The sequence below is a fragment of the Microtus oregoni genome, unplaced genomic scaffold, assembly GCF_018167655.1.
Source record: "Microtus oregoni isolate MIOR12 unplaced genomic scaffold, Mior012 000000F_ref0000247, whole genome shotgun sequence".
Classification (NCBI taxonomy): domain Eukaryota; kingdom Metazoa; phylum Chordata; class Mammalia; order Rodentia; family Cricetidae; genus Microtus; species Microtus oregoni.
This window is the reverse complement of record NW_024543059.1, coordinates 41,507,338-41,526,084: the sequence shown is the minus strand read 5'-3', so window position 1 is coordinate 41,526,084 and position 18,747 is coordinate 41,507,338. Positions and strand designations below refer to the sequence as shown.

The following is an 18,747-nucleotide window of genomic DNA, read 5'->3' as shown; positions in this document are numbered from 1 at the left end:
CTGCATTCACTCCCCCCTCCTCCAGTTAGGTCCTGTCTAAAATGGAGTTCTTTCTCAAAATGGAGTTTGTTCTGCTCCTTCAGGACCCACATAGCCGTTTGATTTAGGGTAAATAACTTGTTTTCTTTTCTGGGCCTAGTCAAAGGGAAGAATGGTGAAGTGTAGGTGCTACGTGATTTCTCCTGAGGAGAGGTGAGCAAGCTTCTCTTTACCTTGGATAAGGGGTTGATGACAGATCAAAGAAGCAATTTCACCCGAGTCTAGCTTGGTCAACCAATGAAGTTGGGGTTACTCCCAGAAGTGTGGGTGAAGCTTAAATGAGCACGGGCGACAGAAGGACCCCCTTGTATCATTTCATACGGCTCCATGGAAGTCTCTTCCCAGCAATTCTTTGCTGCTTATAAAATCTTGGGAGGGACCAAGTGCATCCTATGTCTTTCTCTGCTTCCTGAGGTTTGTAAGTTTCATGGATTTCCTGAGCCCCGTATATGCAGCTTCTTAAGTCTTACAAGCTTCCTTCATTCAGGAGGGACCATGTCAATTTCAGAGGCAACAGATGTGTATTGTCTGATGCCTTTTGAAGTCTCTTCTAGCCTTACCATTCACAAAAAGAATGCCAGAGGGTTAGAGAGTGTGCTGGAGAGTTTCATGTCACCTTGACAGGAACTAGAGTCATCTGAAAGGAGGAAATCCTGACTGAGAAACTGCCTCATAAGCTAATGCTGTAGAGCATTTCCTTAACCAGTGATCGATGGGGGAGCATCCAGCTTATTGTGGGTAGTACCATCCCCGCGCTGGTGGTTCTGTATGAAAGCAGGCTGAGCAAGCCAGGAAGCAGGGTCAACAAACCGTAAGCATCTGATGGCTCCTGTCTCCAGGTTCCTGCCCTGTTGAGGGAGAGAGTCCCTTTGTTTGTCCCAGCCACCCAGCTAGCTTACACCTGAAATAATCACACAGAAACTGTATTCATTTAAACACTGCCTGGCCCATTAGTTCTAGCCTCTTATTGGCTAACTCTCACACCTTGATTCAACCCATTTCTAATAATCTGTATGTCACCACGAGGTCGTGGCTTACTGGGAAAGGTTTAGCATGTTTGACCTGTCGGCTCCATGGTGGCCCTCTCCTTCTGCTTTCTTCCTCCCAGAATTCAGTTCTGTCTACTCCACCTACCTAAATGTTGTCCTATCAAAAGGCCAAGGCAGCTTCTTTATTCAACCAATGAAAACAACACACAGACAAAAAGAACCTCCTACACCACTGCCCTGCTTGAGCTCCTGTCCTGACTTCCTTCAATGATGAACAGGATGTGGAAGTGTGAGCCAAATAAACCATTTCCTCCTCAAGTTTCTTTAGTTATGGCGTTTCACCACAGCAATAGAAACCCTATCTAAGACAGAGAGTAAGGTGTCATTGTTAGGCGACTTTTGAAGGACTCTGGTTCATGGTGAGCAAGGCTTACCTTTGGGTTTATAGCCATGCTCCTTACTTAGGTCTTAGGCATGCCTAGGGTCTCTGCTGTCCCACGGTAGTAAAGGAGGGATTTCTATGCACTGTCCTCACTACACACTGTCTGCTGCCAAGTCCCTTTCTACATTATAGAACAGTCTCTATGTTGTCAAAAGAGACAATGACAGCGCCTTAAGATGTGTCAGTGGTTTATCCCAGCGCAGAATCAGCTTCAGTTTCTGCAGGATGTGCTGCATTAAGCAGCATGCACGCCCCCTGCTGGCTTCTGTGCTGAAAACCTTAGACATTAAACACTGAATTCAGAAAATCTTGTCCTCGCCTAATCTGCAAGGCAGGATTTTAAGCACGGACATAAATGTCTTGTCAAGCAAAGCCCAGTTTGCACCTGAGCGGTGGTTGTCGTTGGAGCTTGCGTTTCCTCTCTCAGAGCTGATGTTTACTGTCTTGACGGCTCATCTCTCGGTCCCTCTAACACAGTGGCTGTGTTAGCGGTTTGAATAGAGTTGGGCGGCATCGTTCTCCAGGTAGGCCTGCCTCTGGGAGAAGCAGTGGGCTGGAGTATCTCATTAGGTAATCGTTTCTCTGTTGCTAGAGAAGCAGATGGTGAGTTCCGAAGCATGCTCTAAAACGGGGGTGGAGTTGAGGTTAGACTCTCTTACCGAAATGGCAAATACCGAGTCTGTAACTATGTTCTAGGAGCTGTCCTAAGCAAAAGGGTGCACAACTGTAAGCGAAAAGCCAGGGCCGAGGCAATGGTTCTGTGGTTAAGAGCATGCTGTTCGTCCAGAGGACCCAACTTTGATTACCAGCTCCCACATGGAGGTAACTAGAGAATCTAGAGTATCTGATACCTTTTTCTGACCTCTGTGGGCACCAAACACACACACACGCACACACACACACACACACACACACCAGACACACAGATACACACACACACACATACACATCGCACACCCCACATGAGTTGCACACATACATATAAATAAAACACACATAGCATTAAATGTATACATATAATAAAATAAAAATGTCCTAAAGCCTTCAGAATATACTGGGAAAGTGACTTCAGTGTTGTTTTCTAACCAAAGTTAGAATTGCGAACACTCTGTGCTTTTGGCCCGAGTCTTAGGACTATAATCATGCTTGTACATTACAGTGTACACGGACTCTAGGTGGCGCTATCAGGATGGCTGAGCACTGCAAACTGCCTTGGGCCTTGGAAGTAGACGTGAGGCTGGCACAAAGTCTGTTCTGCAAGGTGTTAATGGTCCTCGGTGCAGCTGTGGAGGGAAAAGGAGAAGGAGAGAATAGATTTTGTAGGGTTGTGTGCTTGCACACCCTCAGGTGAAAGGCCTCTTAGATGCACTTTCTTCAAATGTCTTTATTTTAGAGATGGAATAATGAAGGCCCAGAGATAAGCACCTTGCCTGAAAATCGAACCAAAATTATTAGTGATAGAATGAAATCTCCATTGATGAGTAGAACAAGCACACGAGATAAATGCAAACAGTGACCCCAGCTTTAAGAACACACGTGGCTTCCTTTTGGGTGTGAGATTGAGAGCTTTTATGTTTTCTTTGTTTACCATAAGGATGCAAGCTAAATGTAAAATTAAGAATTTAAATCATGCAAAATAACTTGCATCCTCAGTGATTTAAAAGAAACAAGCAAAACCCATTGTATACAAATATATGAACACACGAACATGTAATTATATTTTCTTTCCTACCTTCCTATACCTATTAACTATTGTAGCACTGCTGGTCTTCCTGTGTGCAGTTAGGACCCCATTCCGAGCATACAGCAGAACTGGCCCTCAGTGGCTTCTTCTCGTGTGGGATAACACAACCGATTCTAGAAAGTGTCCCGCAGTAGTGAGCCAAGCTGAGCGCTGAGCTGGAGGACCAGGTTGGAGAGACGGCTTTGTTCCTGACTCTTGCTGTGCCGAATCGCAGATCCTGGAGCTTGTTGCCACAGCATCACCTTGTCTATTCTGACTAATATAGTGACCTACACACATTAGAGCGAGTCATCAGCATGTCATGAAGTAAAATCAATAAAACACACGTCATACTCAGAAAATGTGTCACTTTCACAAATGGCTACAGTCAATTCCTCTGGCAATGAATAGTCATCCCAGGATTAATTGAAAATCAAGCGCTTTAAAACTAAGTGGCTATTAGTTTGTAATGAGTAATTAGCTGGGTGTTAGACTTGTGATATCGGGAGAGATCTTGAAATTTCATTTTGTGATCACACAAAGATCGTACAGATACAGATCTAACCCATTCACTACCAGAGAGTGGTACAAGCCACTGATTTCCAAGCTCACCATGGTCAGAAAAACCAGGGGAACCTTTAAATCAGGCTCTGAGATCATCATTCCTCTAAGTAGCCCACTGTGGACTCTTTCCACTTCAGCCAGCGTCTTGGCTAGTCTGGCAGAACAGAGAAGAGAGCTCCCGAGAGTCTTAGTTCCTTTTTGTTGTCTCCTCGGCAGGCCGCTGTGGCTGTATTTTTATCATTTACAGTCCAATCTGGAATAAAAATAGACAGAGACAGCAGGTTGTAAACTCACCCCCATGGTCCTCACCCTGTAGCAACAATCTTCCCCTCGGTGATGCTGACGGTCACCCTCCCCTCACATGATGACAAGGGTTTCTTGCTTCCAAGTCTTTCTGTGATGGTCTGTTGGTGTGAGAACAGGAGAGCACGGGGTAGCCATCTTGTCCAGGGCCTGGGAAACTCTTATTTTGTACCCCAGTGTAAGCACCATCTTCTTTTTGTGGGATACCTGTGGTCTAGATTAGCAGGCGTGGGAAGCCAAAATGCTCCCAGTGGGTGTCTGAGAGATGTTGAGTGGACCCAAGCCTGACCCTGTCTTTCAGTTCTTGAGTCAAGTGTTTTAGTCATTGAGGAATTTCCACTCGAGTGGTCCTTGCCTTGAGGATACCTGGATCCTCAGCTTGCATAGGTGACCTCAGCGCTGCTATCAGTACCACATGGTGCGGCATATGATTTGATCAGTGGGGTCCATGTGCCCCGTGTTTTCTCCTTTCGTTGCTCAAGTCCATGCTTGGTCCAGCATGGTGCCATGTGTGGTTTTGTGGAGATGAATCATATATATCATGCAGGGGTGGGACTAGGATGAGGAGAGAGGTGCCTTGGCCATCAGTGTTAAGATAATACTTAATATTTGCAGTTCACATATCTCATTTGCCACATCTTGTTTTGACTCTGACTTTGAACCCTTGACCATGGTGCCAGCAAAGGCACTCTGAGCAGGGACGACAAGTACTTATATCAAAAGTCACTGTCAATTTTAGTCAGGATGAACTGATGCCATTCTCTGGATACAAGGTTCCAGCTGTTACCCAGGGCTACTGGCGTCCTTGAGGGATGGTACCATAACAGGGAACCAGATGCTTGTCTTTGTTGTTTACAATGTATATGTCGATTAGCTAGTTTTGCATTGACGCAATAAAATGCCGAGGAGACTGCTGACTTTGTAAAGAACAATTAAGCAGTTTTGGGGGTTCAAGTGTGTGATCAGGTGATGTCATTTGGTTTGTATCTGGTGAAGGGTGTGTAGAAGCAAAATACTGGCACTGAATACACACACAGAGGAGCGAGCGGGGGAGGAGGACAGTTTTCTACAGGATTACACATTTAATGACCAATGATCTCCTACTAGACCTCACCTCTCACAGTCCCCTCACCTCCCAATTACACGGCCCTCAGACCAAGCTCTTAGAATATGGATTTTTTTGGGGGACATTAGGATTATTCAGACACAGAACAGCAGTCTAGAAGCCAGACCAAGTCTGGTCGGGGGGAGATTGCTGTAGGCCTGTGCGTGACTCTAATCTCTGCCACCATGGCTGTTTTTCCATGACGTCACTGTACCTGTATAAGAGCCATCACATAAACAGGCTTGCAAACTTGACTTGGCTTGGGATCCTAGTCACGTTTCAAGCCTTCTTTAATTTGTCGTGTGCGCCCTCTAGTGGACATTGTTGTGTAATACAAGCGAATAGAGCAGATTAGTATTATCAGAATGGGGCAAACATCTAAACAATCTAATTACATCAATTATTTAATTTCTAAACTTTTGTGTGGTGGATGTATGTTCATGTGGGTGTATGCACATGTGTGTACGTGTGCGAGTGTGTATACGTGTGTGTGTAGGCCTAGTCAACTCTGGGTGTTTTACTTGATCACTTCATCTTTTGAGACAGGGTCTCAATTTGTCTGAGTTGTCTGGCCAGTGTGAGCTTTAGCAACCTGTCTGTCACCGCCTCCCCAGTGATGGAGTTACACACGTGTGCCACTGAGCCAGGGTTTTGTTTAGTGTGTGGGGCAAGCGCTTTGACAACTGAGCCATTTCCCTAGCCTGTAATCTAATTTTAGAACTTTAAAAAAAATTAAATCAGAAGGAAACCATGTATAATGGATAGCTTTAACTGTCAACTTGATACAATCCAGCATCACCCGGGGAGAGAGTCTCAGTGATGGATTGTCTGCTGGAGATAGATAGTCTTAGCTAATTTAAGCGATCCAGCCCACTGTGGGCAGCACCATTCACACAGTAAGGGGTCCTGAACTGTGTATGAGTGCAGAAATTCAGCTGAGCACGAGGAGGGAGGAAGGCAGGAGAGCGGGCGGGCTAGTGGGCGGGCCGGCCGGCAGGGCAGCGAGTGGGCGGGCTGTAGTCGAGCCGCCAGGAGAGCCCACAGGCAGGTGAGTGGGCGGGCTGGCAAGCAGGCCAGCAGGTAATTGGGTGGGCAGCCGGCAGGCTTGCGTTCTTTTCTCTCTGCTTAGGACTGTGGATGTGATATCTCAAGCTCCTGCTCTCATGACTTCTCTGCGGTGATGACCGCGAACCCAGAATGTTCAACTGAATAGACCCTTTCTCTCCTAAGTTGCTTTTTGTCAGGATATTTTATGTCAGCAACAAAAATGAAAGCAGAGCACCGTTTGTCACTTTTTCAAAAAGAAGCCAAGAAGTTCACTCAGTGCTTACACAGAACATAAGACTACACCAGATTATGAGAAATGTAATCTTAATAGTTGGTTGGAAGGGAGGAAGTAATTTACATTTCCAGTTATTTGTTACATTGTTTCAAAACAGACCCACACTGACCAAAGCAGGAAGGCTGCATGACAGGCACAGCCCCTACCCCTCCAAAAAGCCTAAGGGACTGCTACCCAGTGGCATGTCAGGAGCTTTCTTGAAGGACCGGGAACACTCCATTAGTGCAGTCCGGTGGGAGCTGTGGAGCCCTCAGAGAGCTGCTCGCCTTCCACAAGCTCGTTTGTATATTCGACTTTCTGGAGTCAGTTTAAAGTCTCCACAGTGCTCGGGGTCACAGCTGCCCACATGTTCCTCTCCTTGTATGCTACAATGCGAAAGGGAACTGACTGCAAGGTGATTGCAGCGTCATCACTTTGGTGCCGTGGACTGACTCACAGAAATGTTTGTTTCTGCACAAGGCACACTCTCAGGGTCTCACCCAACAATGTTAGAATTTGGCTTCAGCCACTGACCTTTCTCTGAATGCCACGGCTTCTCCAGGCCCAGCATATATCATGGGAGAGGAGAAGATGGCCGCCACTGTTGTTTCAAGATTCAAGATTCCTTCCTACAGTAACGCTCATGCCATGTCACCCCACATCATCCTTTATTTAACCTCCGATAAAGGAGAAGAATAGGGTGGCAGGCCCCATCTAGAACTGCCTATGGGCTCCCTGCATCGTGAGAGTGTGCCACACCGGTATGCCACAGTCTCCTGGTGATACACAGATTAATAGAGATGGGCTAATTTAAGATGTAAGAGCTAGTTAGGAATACACCTGAATCATGGGCCAAGCAGTGTCAGAATTAATATAGTTTCTGTGTAAATTTTCAGGTCTGGGCAGCTGGGAAATGAATGCAAGTCTCCATTATATAAATATAGTTATATAGTTCTTACTTGACTTACTTTGATACTTTGTTGCTTATCTGTTTATGAACAATGAATGGGCTTATTCTAGGCTGTGTCTTGTTCCATATGTCTATTCTTATAGCCGATTCCATAGTTTTGAACTTACTCTTAAAATAATTCCCCTTTCCCCTAAATTTCCATGTAAATTTTTAGACTCCCTATTGTTCTACAAAAGCATAAATTGGGCTGGGCAGTGGTGGTGCACGCCATTAATCCCAGCACTTGGGAGGCAGAGGCAGGTGGATCTCTGTGAGTTAGAGACTAGCTTGGTCTACAGAGTAAGTTCCAGGACAGCCAAGGTTGAACAGAGAAACCTTGCTGATGTGGGATGCCCTTCTGTATGCTATGAATATGTTTTATTACCATTGGTTTATAGAGAAGGTGATTTGGCCAGTAGCCAGGCAGAATAGAACCAGGTGGGAAATCCAAGCAAAGATACAGGGAAAAAGAAGGCAGAGCCTGGGAGGTGCCAGCAGTCACCAAAGGAGTAAGATGTCAGAGCATTACCCGTAAGCCACGGGGCAGGTGGCGATAAACAGAAGTGGGTTAATTTATATGCAGAGCTAGCCATTGAGTCATTGGCCAAACAGTTTGTACTAATTAATATTAAGCTTCAGAATTTGGGAGCTGGCAGGCGGAAGAAAAACCTCCAGTTACACCTTGCCTCAAACAAAACAAAGCAAAACGTGAATTGGGGTTTGTGTTTCTTATTTCATTGAATCTTTAGATGTAGTTTGGGGCCAGAGACTCTTTAAAGACAAAGAGTCTTTGAATCCCAAACAAACACATCTCCCCAGCTATGGCGATCTTTTTTTATCTTATTAATGTCTTGCAGATATTAGTCATAATTAGTTAAATTTATCCTGATTTCAGGATTTTGAAACTGTTGTGCATGGTACAAAAGTCCTCTTAATGCTGTATAATTGTAGAACCACAGGAAGCGGCCAGACATTTAAAAATGACCCATGCATTCGTCATCCTGTTTATTACAAAGACATTTTACACACATTCAGTACGATATGCAAAGCAGGAATTGGCTTTAATAGTGTTCTTCAGCATTTACTACTTTTACACACACTTGTGCGTGTGAAAAACTCTCTGTGCAGTTGGATCTCATGTATAGATATATGTTGCCCCACTTAACCCGGACACAGTTTCAGCTTGCCACCGTGATGTCCTTCACAAATCTTTTCTCGCGGAGACAATCTGTGGGCAGTGAACATCTCAGACTTGACTTTGATGCAGTGAATCGTCATCTTCTTTGAATTATATTCCCAGACTGTAGAGCTGGGTTGGCCTTTTCCTTTCTTCTTTTTAAAATCTACCCCATTTTTCTTATCTCCACAGTGTTTTTGCTTTTGTTTCTCTGCACAATCACTGCGGCTTCTCTGGTCGCCTTCAGGCTTTCTCTTTGATCTTTCAGTAGAGCATATGCAGAGGAGAGAGACTCATGTCCCCCGAATGTACTCGTTGAGGCCTTAATCCTCAATGCGAACGCTTTTGGAAATAAAGTTTTCAGGTGGTTCTTCAGGATGAACGGTGCCGTAAGGGTAGGATTGGTGTCGCTAAGGGAGAATCTGGTTTGTGTACAAAGAAAGGAAGGCGACATCAGGCCTGCTCTCCACAGCGGGCACGGTGACCATGGACTCCCCAGTCCCCAGAAGTATGAGGAAGAAATGGCTCCTGTCAATGCTGCTCAATCTGCGATATTTTGTTTGGCAGTCTCGCTGACTAAGACTACATGAAATCTGTAGACATTTTAAAAAGTTTATCCTGATTTGGATCTGGGGTGGTTTTGATGTTCTTAGACTTTTTCTCTGATATCTCTAACTAATTTTGGAACATTCTTATTTATTTTGGCTATTCTCCTTTGCTTTCTATGGGACTTCAGGTTCATGTAAGTTTATCTCTCAGCTCTTACGTGGCCTGTTTTTTTTTTTTTAATTCGTCAATCTTTTAGTGTTATTTTTGGATAGATTCTATTGCTCTGCCTTAAAGTGGAGTGCTTCTTCCTTGCAGTGTGTCGAATCTACCAATGAGCCTGTCACAGAATTCTTTACTTTTGATGCCCTTACCTTTTTTTCATTCTGCAGTCAAGGGTGGGGAGCTGACCCTCACTGAAAGGAAAGATCGTCTCTCAGCCTAAGTGACAGCAGAGTGCATGGTTTTGTAAATTGTGAGACACCTGCTGAGCCTGGAATAGATATGGATGCTAGTTGAAGCTTATCAGTACTCTGGATGGATCTTGCGATTTCTTGTGCAAAGGGGTGGGAGCAAATCAGAGAGCAGAGTCAACTGAGCCATGATCCATCACAGAGATGTTTTTTGGCATCTGCCTCAATTCCACTTGCACACAAGCCTCTTGCTTTTTCTCCATTTCTCAAAAGTTACTGTGATTCTTCTCTTTGATCGCCAACTCAGCTCAGCGCCAAGTGAGGTGAGCTTGCACTATGGAGGTTTATAAGTGATGAATGAAGAACTGAGCCACCCAAGGCTTACTAGAAAAAGACTTACCTTGTCCTGGCAGGAATGCGTTCACCTTTGTCCTAAATGACAGAGAAATGTGTGCAGACTGAGATCCCCGAGTCCCACACTCTAGAGACCGTTACTTCCTACCCTTTTCCACATCACCAATTTTATTTTTTTGAGACAGGGTCTTACTGTTTATTCTTCACTGACCTGGAATTTGTTGTGTAGGCCAGACTGGCCTTGAACTCCGACATTCACTTGCCTTTGCCGCCTGAGTGCTGGGAATAAAGACAAGGTACCACCATGCCCAGTTCTAATCTAGTCTTATTCTTCTCATTATTATTAACACCAAACAGCAAACTTATTTTATTATTCACTTATTTCTGTGGTAGTAGGGATTGAACCTAGGACCCCCCATGTGTGACATAAATGTCTAACTAGTCCCTTTTATTTGTTTTTAATTTATTACTATGAATAAGAAGATCAGTTTGCTTCCCTTATGAAATATAAAGGGTTAGGCACACAGAGCATATTCTTCTTTCTCCTTCTTCCACTTGAGAGAATTTGTAATTCATTTATTTTCACGTAGTGTAGATACATAAAGTTTTAAGTCTTTGATTCTGTTCTTCCTGCTACAAGCAGTCTAATATTATTGCTAGTTTTGGACACTGTTTAATTGTATCCTCCTACCCCTCTGAGAGATCATGTGACTGGCACTTGGTTCCCATGGTGATAGGCTCTGTGGAACTTTACAAAGTGTGGCCCAATGGGACATTGTTAGGTGCTCTGGGAATCCCATTCTCAGGAAGTCCCTGAAGTTCTTGAAGCATAGTTACAGAAGCATGAAGCCTGGCCCCACCCATGTCTTAGGGATTTCTGGCTGGATAAGGGATCCTTCCTCCATGTGCACCCCAATCATCCACTGTGAGACTCATCCCAGAGCCTGACTGATGCTTGAACTTGTAGTTTCCAGAACTGTGATCTAAATTAAGATCTCTCTTTCATTCAGGAGACCATGTCAAGCAATAAAAATCTGACAAATAAATAACCACACTCAGAAGATTTCTTCAGTGAACAAATTCAGCAAACACACAATAAAAACCTTGCTATGGACTTAACTGTGTCCCTACAGGAGTTGTATGTGGAAATCTCAGTCCCCCTGATCTCAGACTGTGACCACTTAGGGTAGGTCATAACCAGTAAGAGTTGTACCCAGGGTGGGATGGGGATAAGAGCGGGTGATGGGAAGTGGATACAATTAAAGTCCAATGTATGCATGAAATTGTTGTTGTGTGACAGATCCTTCCTGAGGAGTTGAACCACCCACATCTACTCTCTCCAGGTAGGGAGCAGATGACAGAGCAAAGTACAGACACCATTGAAGTACCAAAGTCCAGCTTGGTGAACCAGTGACTTTTGTTGGGGTTCCCTACAAGAGTATGGATGAAGGGTCACTTACAGAAGCAGAAAGGACTCAAGGACAGCTGCATCTCCAAAACCCTCCCTAGTATGGATGACAGCTTACAAAACCTGGGGCGCTGGAATGCACTGCACAACTGCAGGCAGCTCCCCAGGTGGGAGTGTCCTGTCCAGGTGCCCCAGGTGGTCTGAGCCTCTTCCAGGCAGGTGGTCAGTCCTCAGAGACTTCTTTGTTTCTTGGCTTGCAGGACAGTAGTTCTCAGCAGTCCTCACTGTTTATATCTTCTTGGGGAGGCAAGGGGCCTAGTGAATCTGATCAGCTTCCCGGACTTCCTGAAGCTATTTTGAAACTTTTGCTTTCTTTCTTTCTTTTTACAACATATTTATTTATCCATACACCTGTTTGTTATTTATTTATTTTAGGAGTAAGATTTGAGACAGAGATTTAAGACCTCTTTATGGCTGCCCTAGAACTTGTTTTTTTTTTTTGAATTGCTTATTTAATTATGCACAGATTCCAAACACATAAAAATCAGTTATATTTTTACAATTTCATTATCATATCTCTCATAAATATTTAAAATTAGTTTTGACACATAAAAATAAAATATAGTCTTATAAACATTTTATAAAAATTGTTTAGACATAATTCTCATTATTTTATACTTTTGCAATTTAGAGAACATAAAACTGTAATACATTATAAAAAAATTAATTTATGCAAAGGCAAACATATGTGTATATGACCATATACACAAAAATGTTTGCATAGTAGAGGTTGTGGAGAAAGGGGTACACTCATCCATTGCTGGTGGGAATGCAAACTTGTGCATCCACTTTGGAAGCAGTATGGCGGTTTCTTAGGAAATTCGGGATCAACTTACCCCTGGACCCAGCAATACCACTCTTGGGAATATACCCAAGAGAGGCCTTATCATACAACAAAAGTATATGCCCTAGAACTTGTTATGGAAACCAGGGAGGCCTTGAACTCACAGTGATCTATCTACTTCTATCTCCCAAGCGCTGGGATAAAAAGCTTATGCCACCAGGCTGACCTACTTAATGAGCTTCCGTGAAGGATGGAGTGTTTGAATCTCTAGGAAAATGCTATACAAAAGTTGTGGAAGAATAAAATAAGAAGCACAATAAAAAGAAGACGTGAGTAGTCCAAAGAGACAGAAGTTGGTCCATGTGAAGAAGGTCCCATTTACAAGCCACAGAGAGAAGGCTCCTAAGAAACTGGATGAGCTTGCTGTGTTCCTCACAGAATGGCTAAATTACTCTGGCAAGGGTTTGGAGAAAGTTGTGTTTTCACACACTGCCAATAGGAAAGCAGCCCAGCTTAGCATTATGGAAAGTACTTTTGCATTTCCTGGAAAATTAGACATGTACTTCGTATTCTACCCAATGCTCCACTGTGGCACATATCCCAGGAAATGGAAAACGATGTTCACTTAAAAATCTGTACAGGCACTCTGAACTCATCTTTATTTATAGTAGCTAGTCTGGAAACAATCCCAACACCCTCTCACTTGTGACATGTGGAAAGACGTGTATGATCTTATCGTGGAATCCTGCTCTGTCATTAAAGCGAGTCAGCAATGGACTATTGGTGCACACTACACCTTGGATGGCTCCTAAGGACAGTATACTGAGAAGAAAAAGACAAACTCAAAGTTAGTATATGAGTCCACTCACATAACACTTCTGAGCTAATGAATTCTCAAGTGGGTCTGTGGAGATAGCTCAGCCAGGAAAGCCCTTGTTCCCAAGTCTGAAGACCACGTGTGATGCTTAGTGTTTATTGTCTGTCTGAGAGGATCTAGAGCGACCTAGAAGACAAGGGTGATCTGGGTTAGGCTAGTCTCTGAGAACCTCTGTGGGGGGGATTATCTAGATTACGTTAAGTGAAGTGGGAAGTCCCATCCTGAATGTGGGTGTCTCCAGTCCATGGACTGCGGTCCAGGACGGAATAAGAAGGAGAGAACCGGATGGGCGTGGAACATTCGTTATTCTGCTTCCTGACAAGGGCTGTGATGTAGGCAGTAGCCTCAGGCTCTGGCTGCTGTGACAGTCTTGTCTTGACAGCCCTCACCTTGAACCATAACTCAAAAGAGACCCTTCCTTCCTCAAGTTGCTTTGTTCAGATATTTTGTTGCAATAACAGGATAAGTAACTAACACACCATGTGAAAGCAGGGTGTGGTGGTGCATGCCTGTTACCAGTGCTGCAAGGCGGGGGACAGGATGGGAGATAGGATCCCTGGAAGCTTGAAGGCTAACTCTCCTGGCCTGCGTGGTGACGTCAAGGCTAATGGGGGTGGGGTGTCTCAAACAACAGGTGAAAAGCACCACACACACACACACACACGCGCGCGCACACTCACACACAGGTATACACATGCACACGTGAGAGCACATACATGTGCACACACGCACACACATACACACATGCGCGCATACACAAGCTACATGATTGCACGCACATGCACATACATGGATGCACACACACATGTGCACACACATGCACACCACACACACACCTACAATTAAACCAGAATACAATGTATTCGGCAGGGCAATTTGTAGATGGATGACCCACACGAGTACATTGGTGTCCATCACCGCTAATGAGGATACTGGTCTTCTGGAGAGGTATTGTAACCCAGACACCTAGGCAGGAAGGAAATGATACAAGCATGTATGGTAGTTAAGCACTATTTAAATTTTTATCTTTTCTTCCAGTGGCTTTTGGGAAGGAGTAAAGGACACGGTAAAGGGAGAGCAGAAGCATCGCCACACCACATCTTTCTCCACTGTCCTCAGAGCTTCTGAAGCCCATATGCTCTGTTCGGCTCACATGCGTAGCAGGGAGTTACAGAGTTCAACCTGGATGTACATGTAGTGGAAGGCTGGGGACAGAGCTCGGCGGCAGAGTTCTCACTTCACTACAGTGCCAAAGGAAAAGCAGTCTCTAGCCTGCAGATCCAAAGACCTTCAGATGTCTTCTTCTCAACTCTGAAGCCATGACAACATTTAGAGTTAAGGGTTACTCAGGGAACGAAAGGCTAAATTTACTCTGAGGTCAGAGCTCTTTCCTCTATTCTCAGGAGAGACTGTAGTGGGCAAGGGGTACATTCTGCTTGTTACCCCTGTTTCCTAAATCCCCCAATTCTATTTTTATCTGTCTCTTTAAATCTACAACCTGTGAACCAGCAGGGGTGGAGATCTGGAGATATCCTTGGGAGGACTAAAGGATGCTGTGTTTTGACTAGTGCAGGGACTCTGTCTGAGCTGACATTGTTGTGGAGCTGGCTCTGGCTGCTTTTGTATGTCTGTGCCAGTTGTCTGTCAGGGCTACTGCAGACATTGCTCAGAGCTCACGGTACTCCAGCTTATCCAGCAAAGGCCAGGATAGTAAAGATTGTGTGTGTGTGTGTGTGTGTGTGTGTGTGTGTGCGCGCGCGTGCACGCCCTCCTCTGATAACAATTCCTTTAACAATCTTAAGATTTATTATTATTTTTATTAACAATGCCACAATTAATTCCTCCCTGTCCCATTTTATTATTTTCCCACCCTGCCACAAAAATTTTAAGCGGTGGTTGAAATTGCAGAATCATCAATTTAGATTTCAAGCATCCCAGGAAATTTCCAATTTACGCACTTTAATTGCATCGTTACAGATGAGGTATTCTCCTCTTGACATATCTGTGTTTTATTCGGAATAGATCCAGAGGCAGTTGCATCTGCATGATAGCTCTGTGCAAGGAGACGTCTTGTATACTGCTGGGAGCAGGGACTGAGACTAGGCACACAATCACATCTATTTTTATGGCCAACAGAGACATGGTAATACTGACTCCTGACTCCCACCATCTCCACATTCAGAAAGAACATGTCACAGCAGCCTCTCAAAATCCCGGCAGCAGTCAGTTATGTAAAGGAGAATCTGCTCATTTTGATTACAGGCATGGTGGAGAGGATACATTTCTGGGTCTTTCTTAATCAGTATGGTTCTTATATTCAGGCTGTGATTACAGGAAGGTCAAATCCCACAACCTTGTTTAGAAAACAGGTCCCAGATTTCTTAGGGAATAAGATCAATCAGACCAGTGACATTTCCTAACTTTGTTACCTGTTTGTGTTTCTGTGGATAGACACAAGCTCTAAGGTGGTCATGGAGCCAGCTTGAGAACATAGCCTAACCGTTCTTCCTAATCTAGAACTCATAGCGTACACATCCCAGTTATTTCAAGATCTGTGACTGCTGGGGTCAGCTGACTGGAGCCCTGGGATTCTTCTGGTGCATCACAGGGCTGTGGGAGTGTGCAAGGCAGTGCAGCGCCTGGGCCTTGGCATCTGTCTCTGTAAACTGTACAGTAGTCTCACGACCGAGGGCGACTATCAGCACCATGAGCATTATGATCGCAAACACTTTTGCTGTTGCTGAAGGTGTTGTCTTGTGAGCGTGGTTCCCAGGAAACCATGGGGCTCCTTCGTCTTTACTGTCCGGTACAGAACAATTGCAAACAAGAGAGTCACGGTTTTGGACAGGGGCTATTTCCATGGCAACAAAAGTTGCAAAGAAACAGCAAGAAAGCCTCAGAAGTTAGCTTGAGAATTCTGTTTATGTCAAGGAGGATGAAGACACGATACTTTCAGATAAATAGTTTTACTCAGGAAAGGTAGAAAAAACCAAGTCAACGGTGATCTGTTGAAGACGTTGGTGAGCCACTGAGGCGTGTCAGGTCACAAGGCTGAGAGGAGAGCAGCCAGCCATCGAGTGCACAGAGCGGTGATCGATCGCTCCAAAGTCACCTCTGAGGTCCAGGCAGTACTCTCCCTCACTGCTCCACTCTGCTGTTTGACATCTCCGTGGTGTCCTGAGGGACACTGCTTCCATTTTCGCCCGTCTCAGGGGCGTCCTGTAGAGCCCTCTGGAGAACCATCTTGAGGGTCTGATGCTTCAGCTGATGCCTGAAGGAGCCCACGAAGAAGTAAATGACGGGGTTGGCACAGCTGTTAATGGCAGTCAGAACAAGAGATGTCAGATAAAGGCCATAGGCAAATACGCCATAATCAGTCTTAATCCAGATTAACAGGAACCAGTGGATGCCAAAGGGTAAGCCGCAGAGGAGAAAAACCAGCACCGTGAGCATGATGGTCGCATACAGTCTGGTGAGCTTTATCCGACCAGCACCACAGAACAACCTGGCCAGCAGGGCCAGGCTGGACAAAAAGAGGACCACAAACAAAAATATCAGGCACGCGGCAGTGAAGAAGTTAGATACCAGACACCGGTTGTCATTTTCGAATTTGGCATCTAAGAAGCCACAGAAATACCGGTTCAGAATGCTGATCAACACGGACAGGACCCAGATGGCAGCGCACACGACAGTTGATGTGTGTTTCGGGCGGCGGCAGCGATACCAGATCGGGCACAGGACAGACAGGCAGCGCTCGGTGCTGATGGCACTGAGCATGCTCAGGCCTGCTATGTAGGGAACCATCATGACCGTGTTAAAGGCCGGGAGGAAGATAATGTTGGGATAGGAAAACTTGAGGAGAAGCAGCGTGGAATCTATGATGTGACAGAGGAGGAATAGGAAGTCAGCCACCGCCAGGTTTAGGATGTAGACGGAGAAGGCGTTCCTACGCAAGCGGAAGCCCAGGAACCAGAACACAATAGCGTTTCCTGTCAGTCCAACCAGTCCCGAGATGACGATCATCAAGTTTGGGACCAGGGTCCTGCTGTTGAAACTCCCAGGCACGGTTTTGTCCATCGAATTTGTTGTGACTGCCATTCCCGAGGCTGAGGTGTTGAGGCTCAGAAACCCTGCCATGGTGCTGCTGGGAACACAGAGAAGACGTGAGCCTGCTGTATGTATACACCTTTTATTAAAGACGTATTTTTATTGTCACATATTAACTGTATAAGATGATGTGTTTTACTATGAGATTTCCAGACATGTTTATAATGTAATTTTTTATGATCACTAACTAATTTCCAGGCCTATTTTAGCATCTTGTGTTTCAGGGGAGGTGGTACAGGCTAGCAGAGGTCAGGCAACTTACTAAAACCCCAAAGCCCTGGAACCTGCCCCGTCCCCTTTGAGCAGTCCTTTAGAATTATCAACACAGTGCATTAATTATATGTAGATGGGATTCAAGCAGGAAAATGTTCAAATTAGTTTCAAGATGGCAATGAATATTGTAGATTAAGAAACCACCAGGCTTAAATGAAATACAGAAGGAGCGAGGAAAAGAATCCAACACCATGGAATGAAATAGTCACCTAGAGGAAAAATCAGAACCTGGAAGCTTGCTTATCCCCCTTCCCCACCTTACAAAGGAGTCATGATTTCAGGAATTCACGGAGGCAGGAGGATGCATTGTTCTTTGGAGAGGCAGACAGACATCCGGCACTGAATGCACCCCATTCTTGATGCCCTGTCTAAGAGACACTGGCTGCCTTGGTCCCTATTTCCATTTAGGGAGTTTAAAAGTTTGCACAGCTAGTTTTAGGGTCTGATGCATTTTCTTTTTCATGAAACCAGGAAATCCATAGCAACAAGTTATTTATACTTTGTTGACTAACCTACTTGGGTTTGTAGAATCCTCATTTAACACGGGGGACAGGGAGAAGAGAACTAAATACTCCTCTGATTATACCATGCTAGTCATTTTATTACTCATCCCTGATCAATTGCAGTGCTGCTTAAGGCTTTCTCTCCTCACATCACTGTGCCCTCTCACTATGATGGTCTGCATCACCACACACACAAACACACACCATGATGTACTGCGTCTCTACACACCCCACCATGATGCTGTACATCACTACACACCCCACCATGATGCTCTACATCACTACACATCCCACCATGATGCCCTACATCACTACACACACAAACACACACCATGATGTACTGCGTCTCTACACACCTCATCATGATGCTCTACATCACTACACACCCCACCATGATGCCCTACGTCACTACACACCCCACCATGATGCTGTACATCACTACACACCCCACCATGATGCTGTACATCACTACACACCCCACCATGATGCCTTTCATCACTACACACCCCACCATGATGCTCTACATCACTACACACCCCACCATGATGCTGTACATCACTACACACCCCACCATGGTGCCTTTCATCACTACACACCCCACCATGATGCTCTACATCACTACACACCCCACCATGATGCTCTACATCACTACACACCCCACCATGATGCTGTACATCACTACACACCCCACCATGGTGCTCTACGTCACTACACACCCCACCATGATGCTCTACATCACTACACACGCCACCATGGTGCTCTACATCACTACACACCCCACCATGATTCCCTACATCACTACACACCCCC

The 18,747-nt window shown here is 45.0% G+C and overlaps 1 protein-coding gene across 1 annotated transcript; it reads right to left on the bottom strand.

Moving 5' to 3' along the window:
* Positions 1–16,192: 16,192 nt before the first annotated feature.
* Positions 16,193–17,194, bottom strand: LOC121452685 (mas-related G-protein coupled receptor member A). The gene has a single exon (XM_041658882.1). The coding sequence runs from the start codon at positions 17,189–17,191 to the stop codon at positions 16,193–16,195; it is 999 nt and encodes a 332-aa protein (XP_041514816.1). The 5' UTR covers positions 17,192–17,194.
* Between the last annotated feature and the right edge of the window lie 1,553 nt (positions 17,195–18,747).

Coding starts and splice junctions, on each gene's coding strand:
- LOC121452685 (XM_041658882.1), bottom strand. CDS start 17,191: ATGGCAGGGTTTCTGAGCCTCAACACCTCAGCCTCGGGAATGGCAGTC.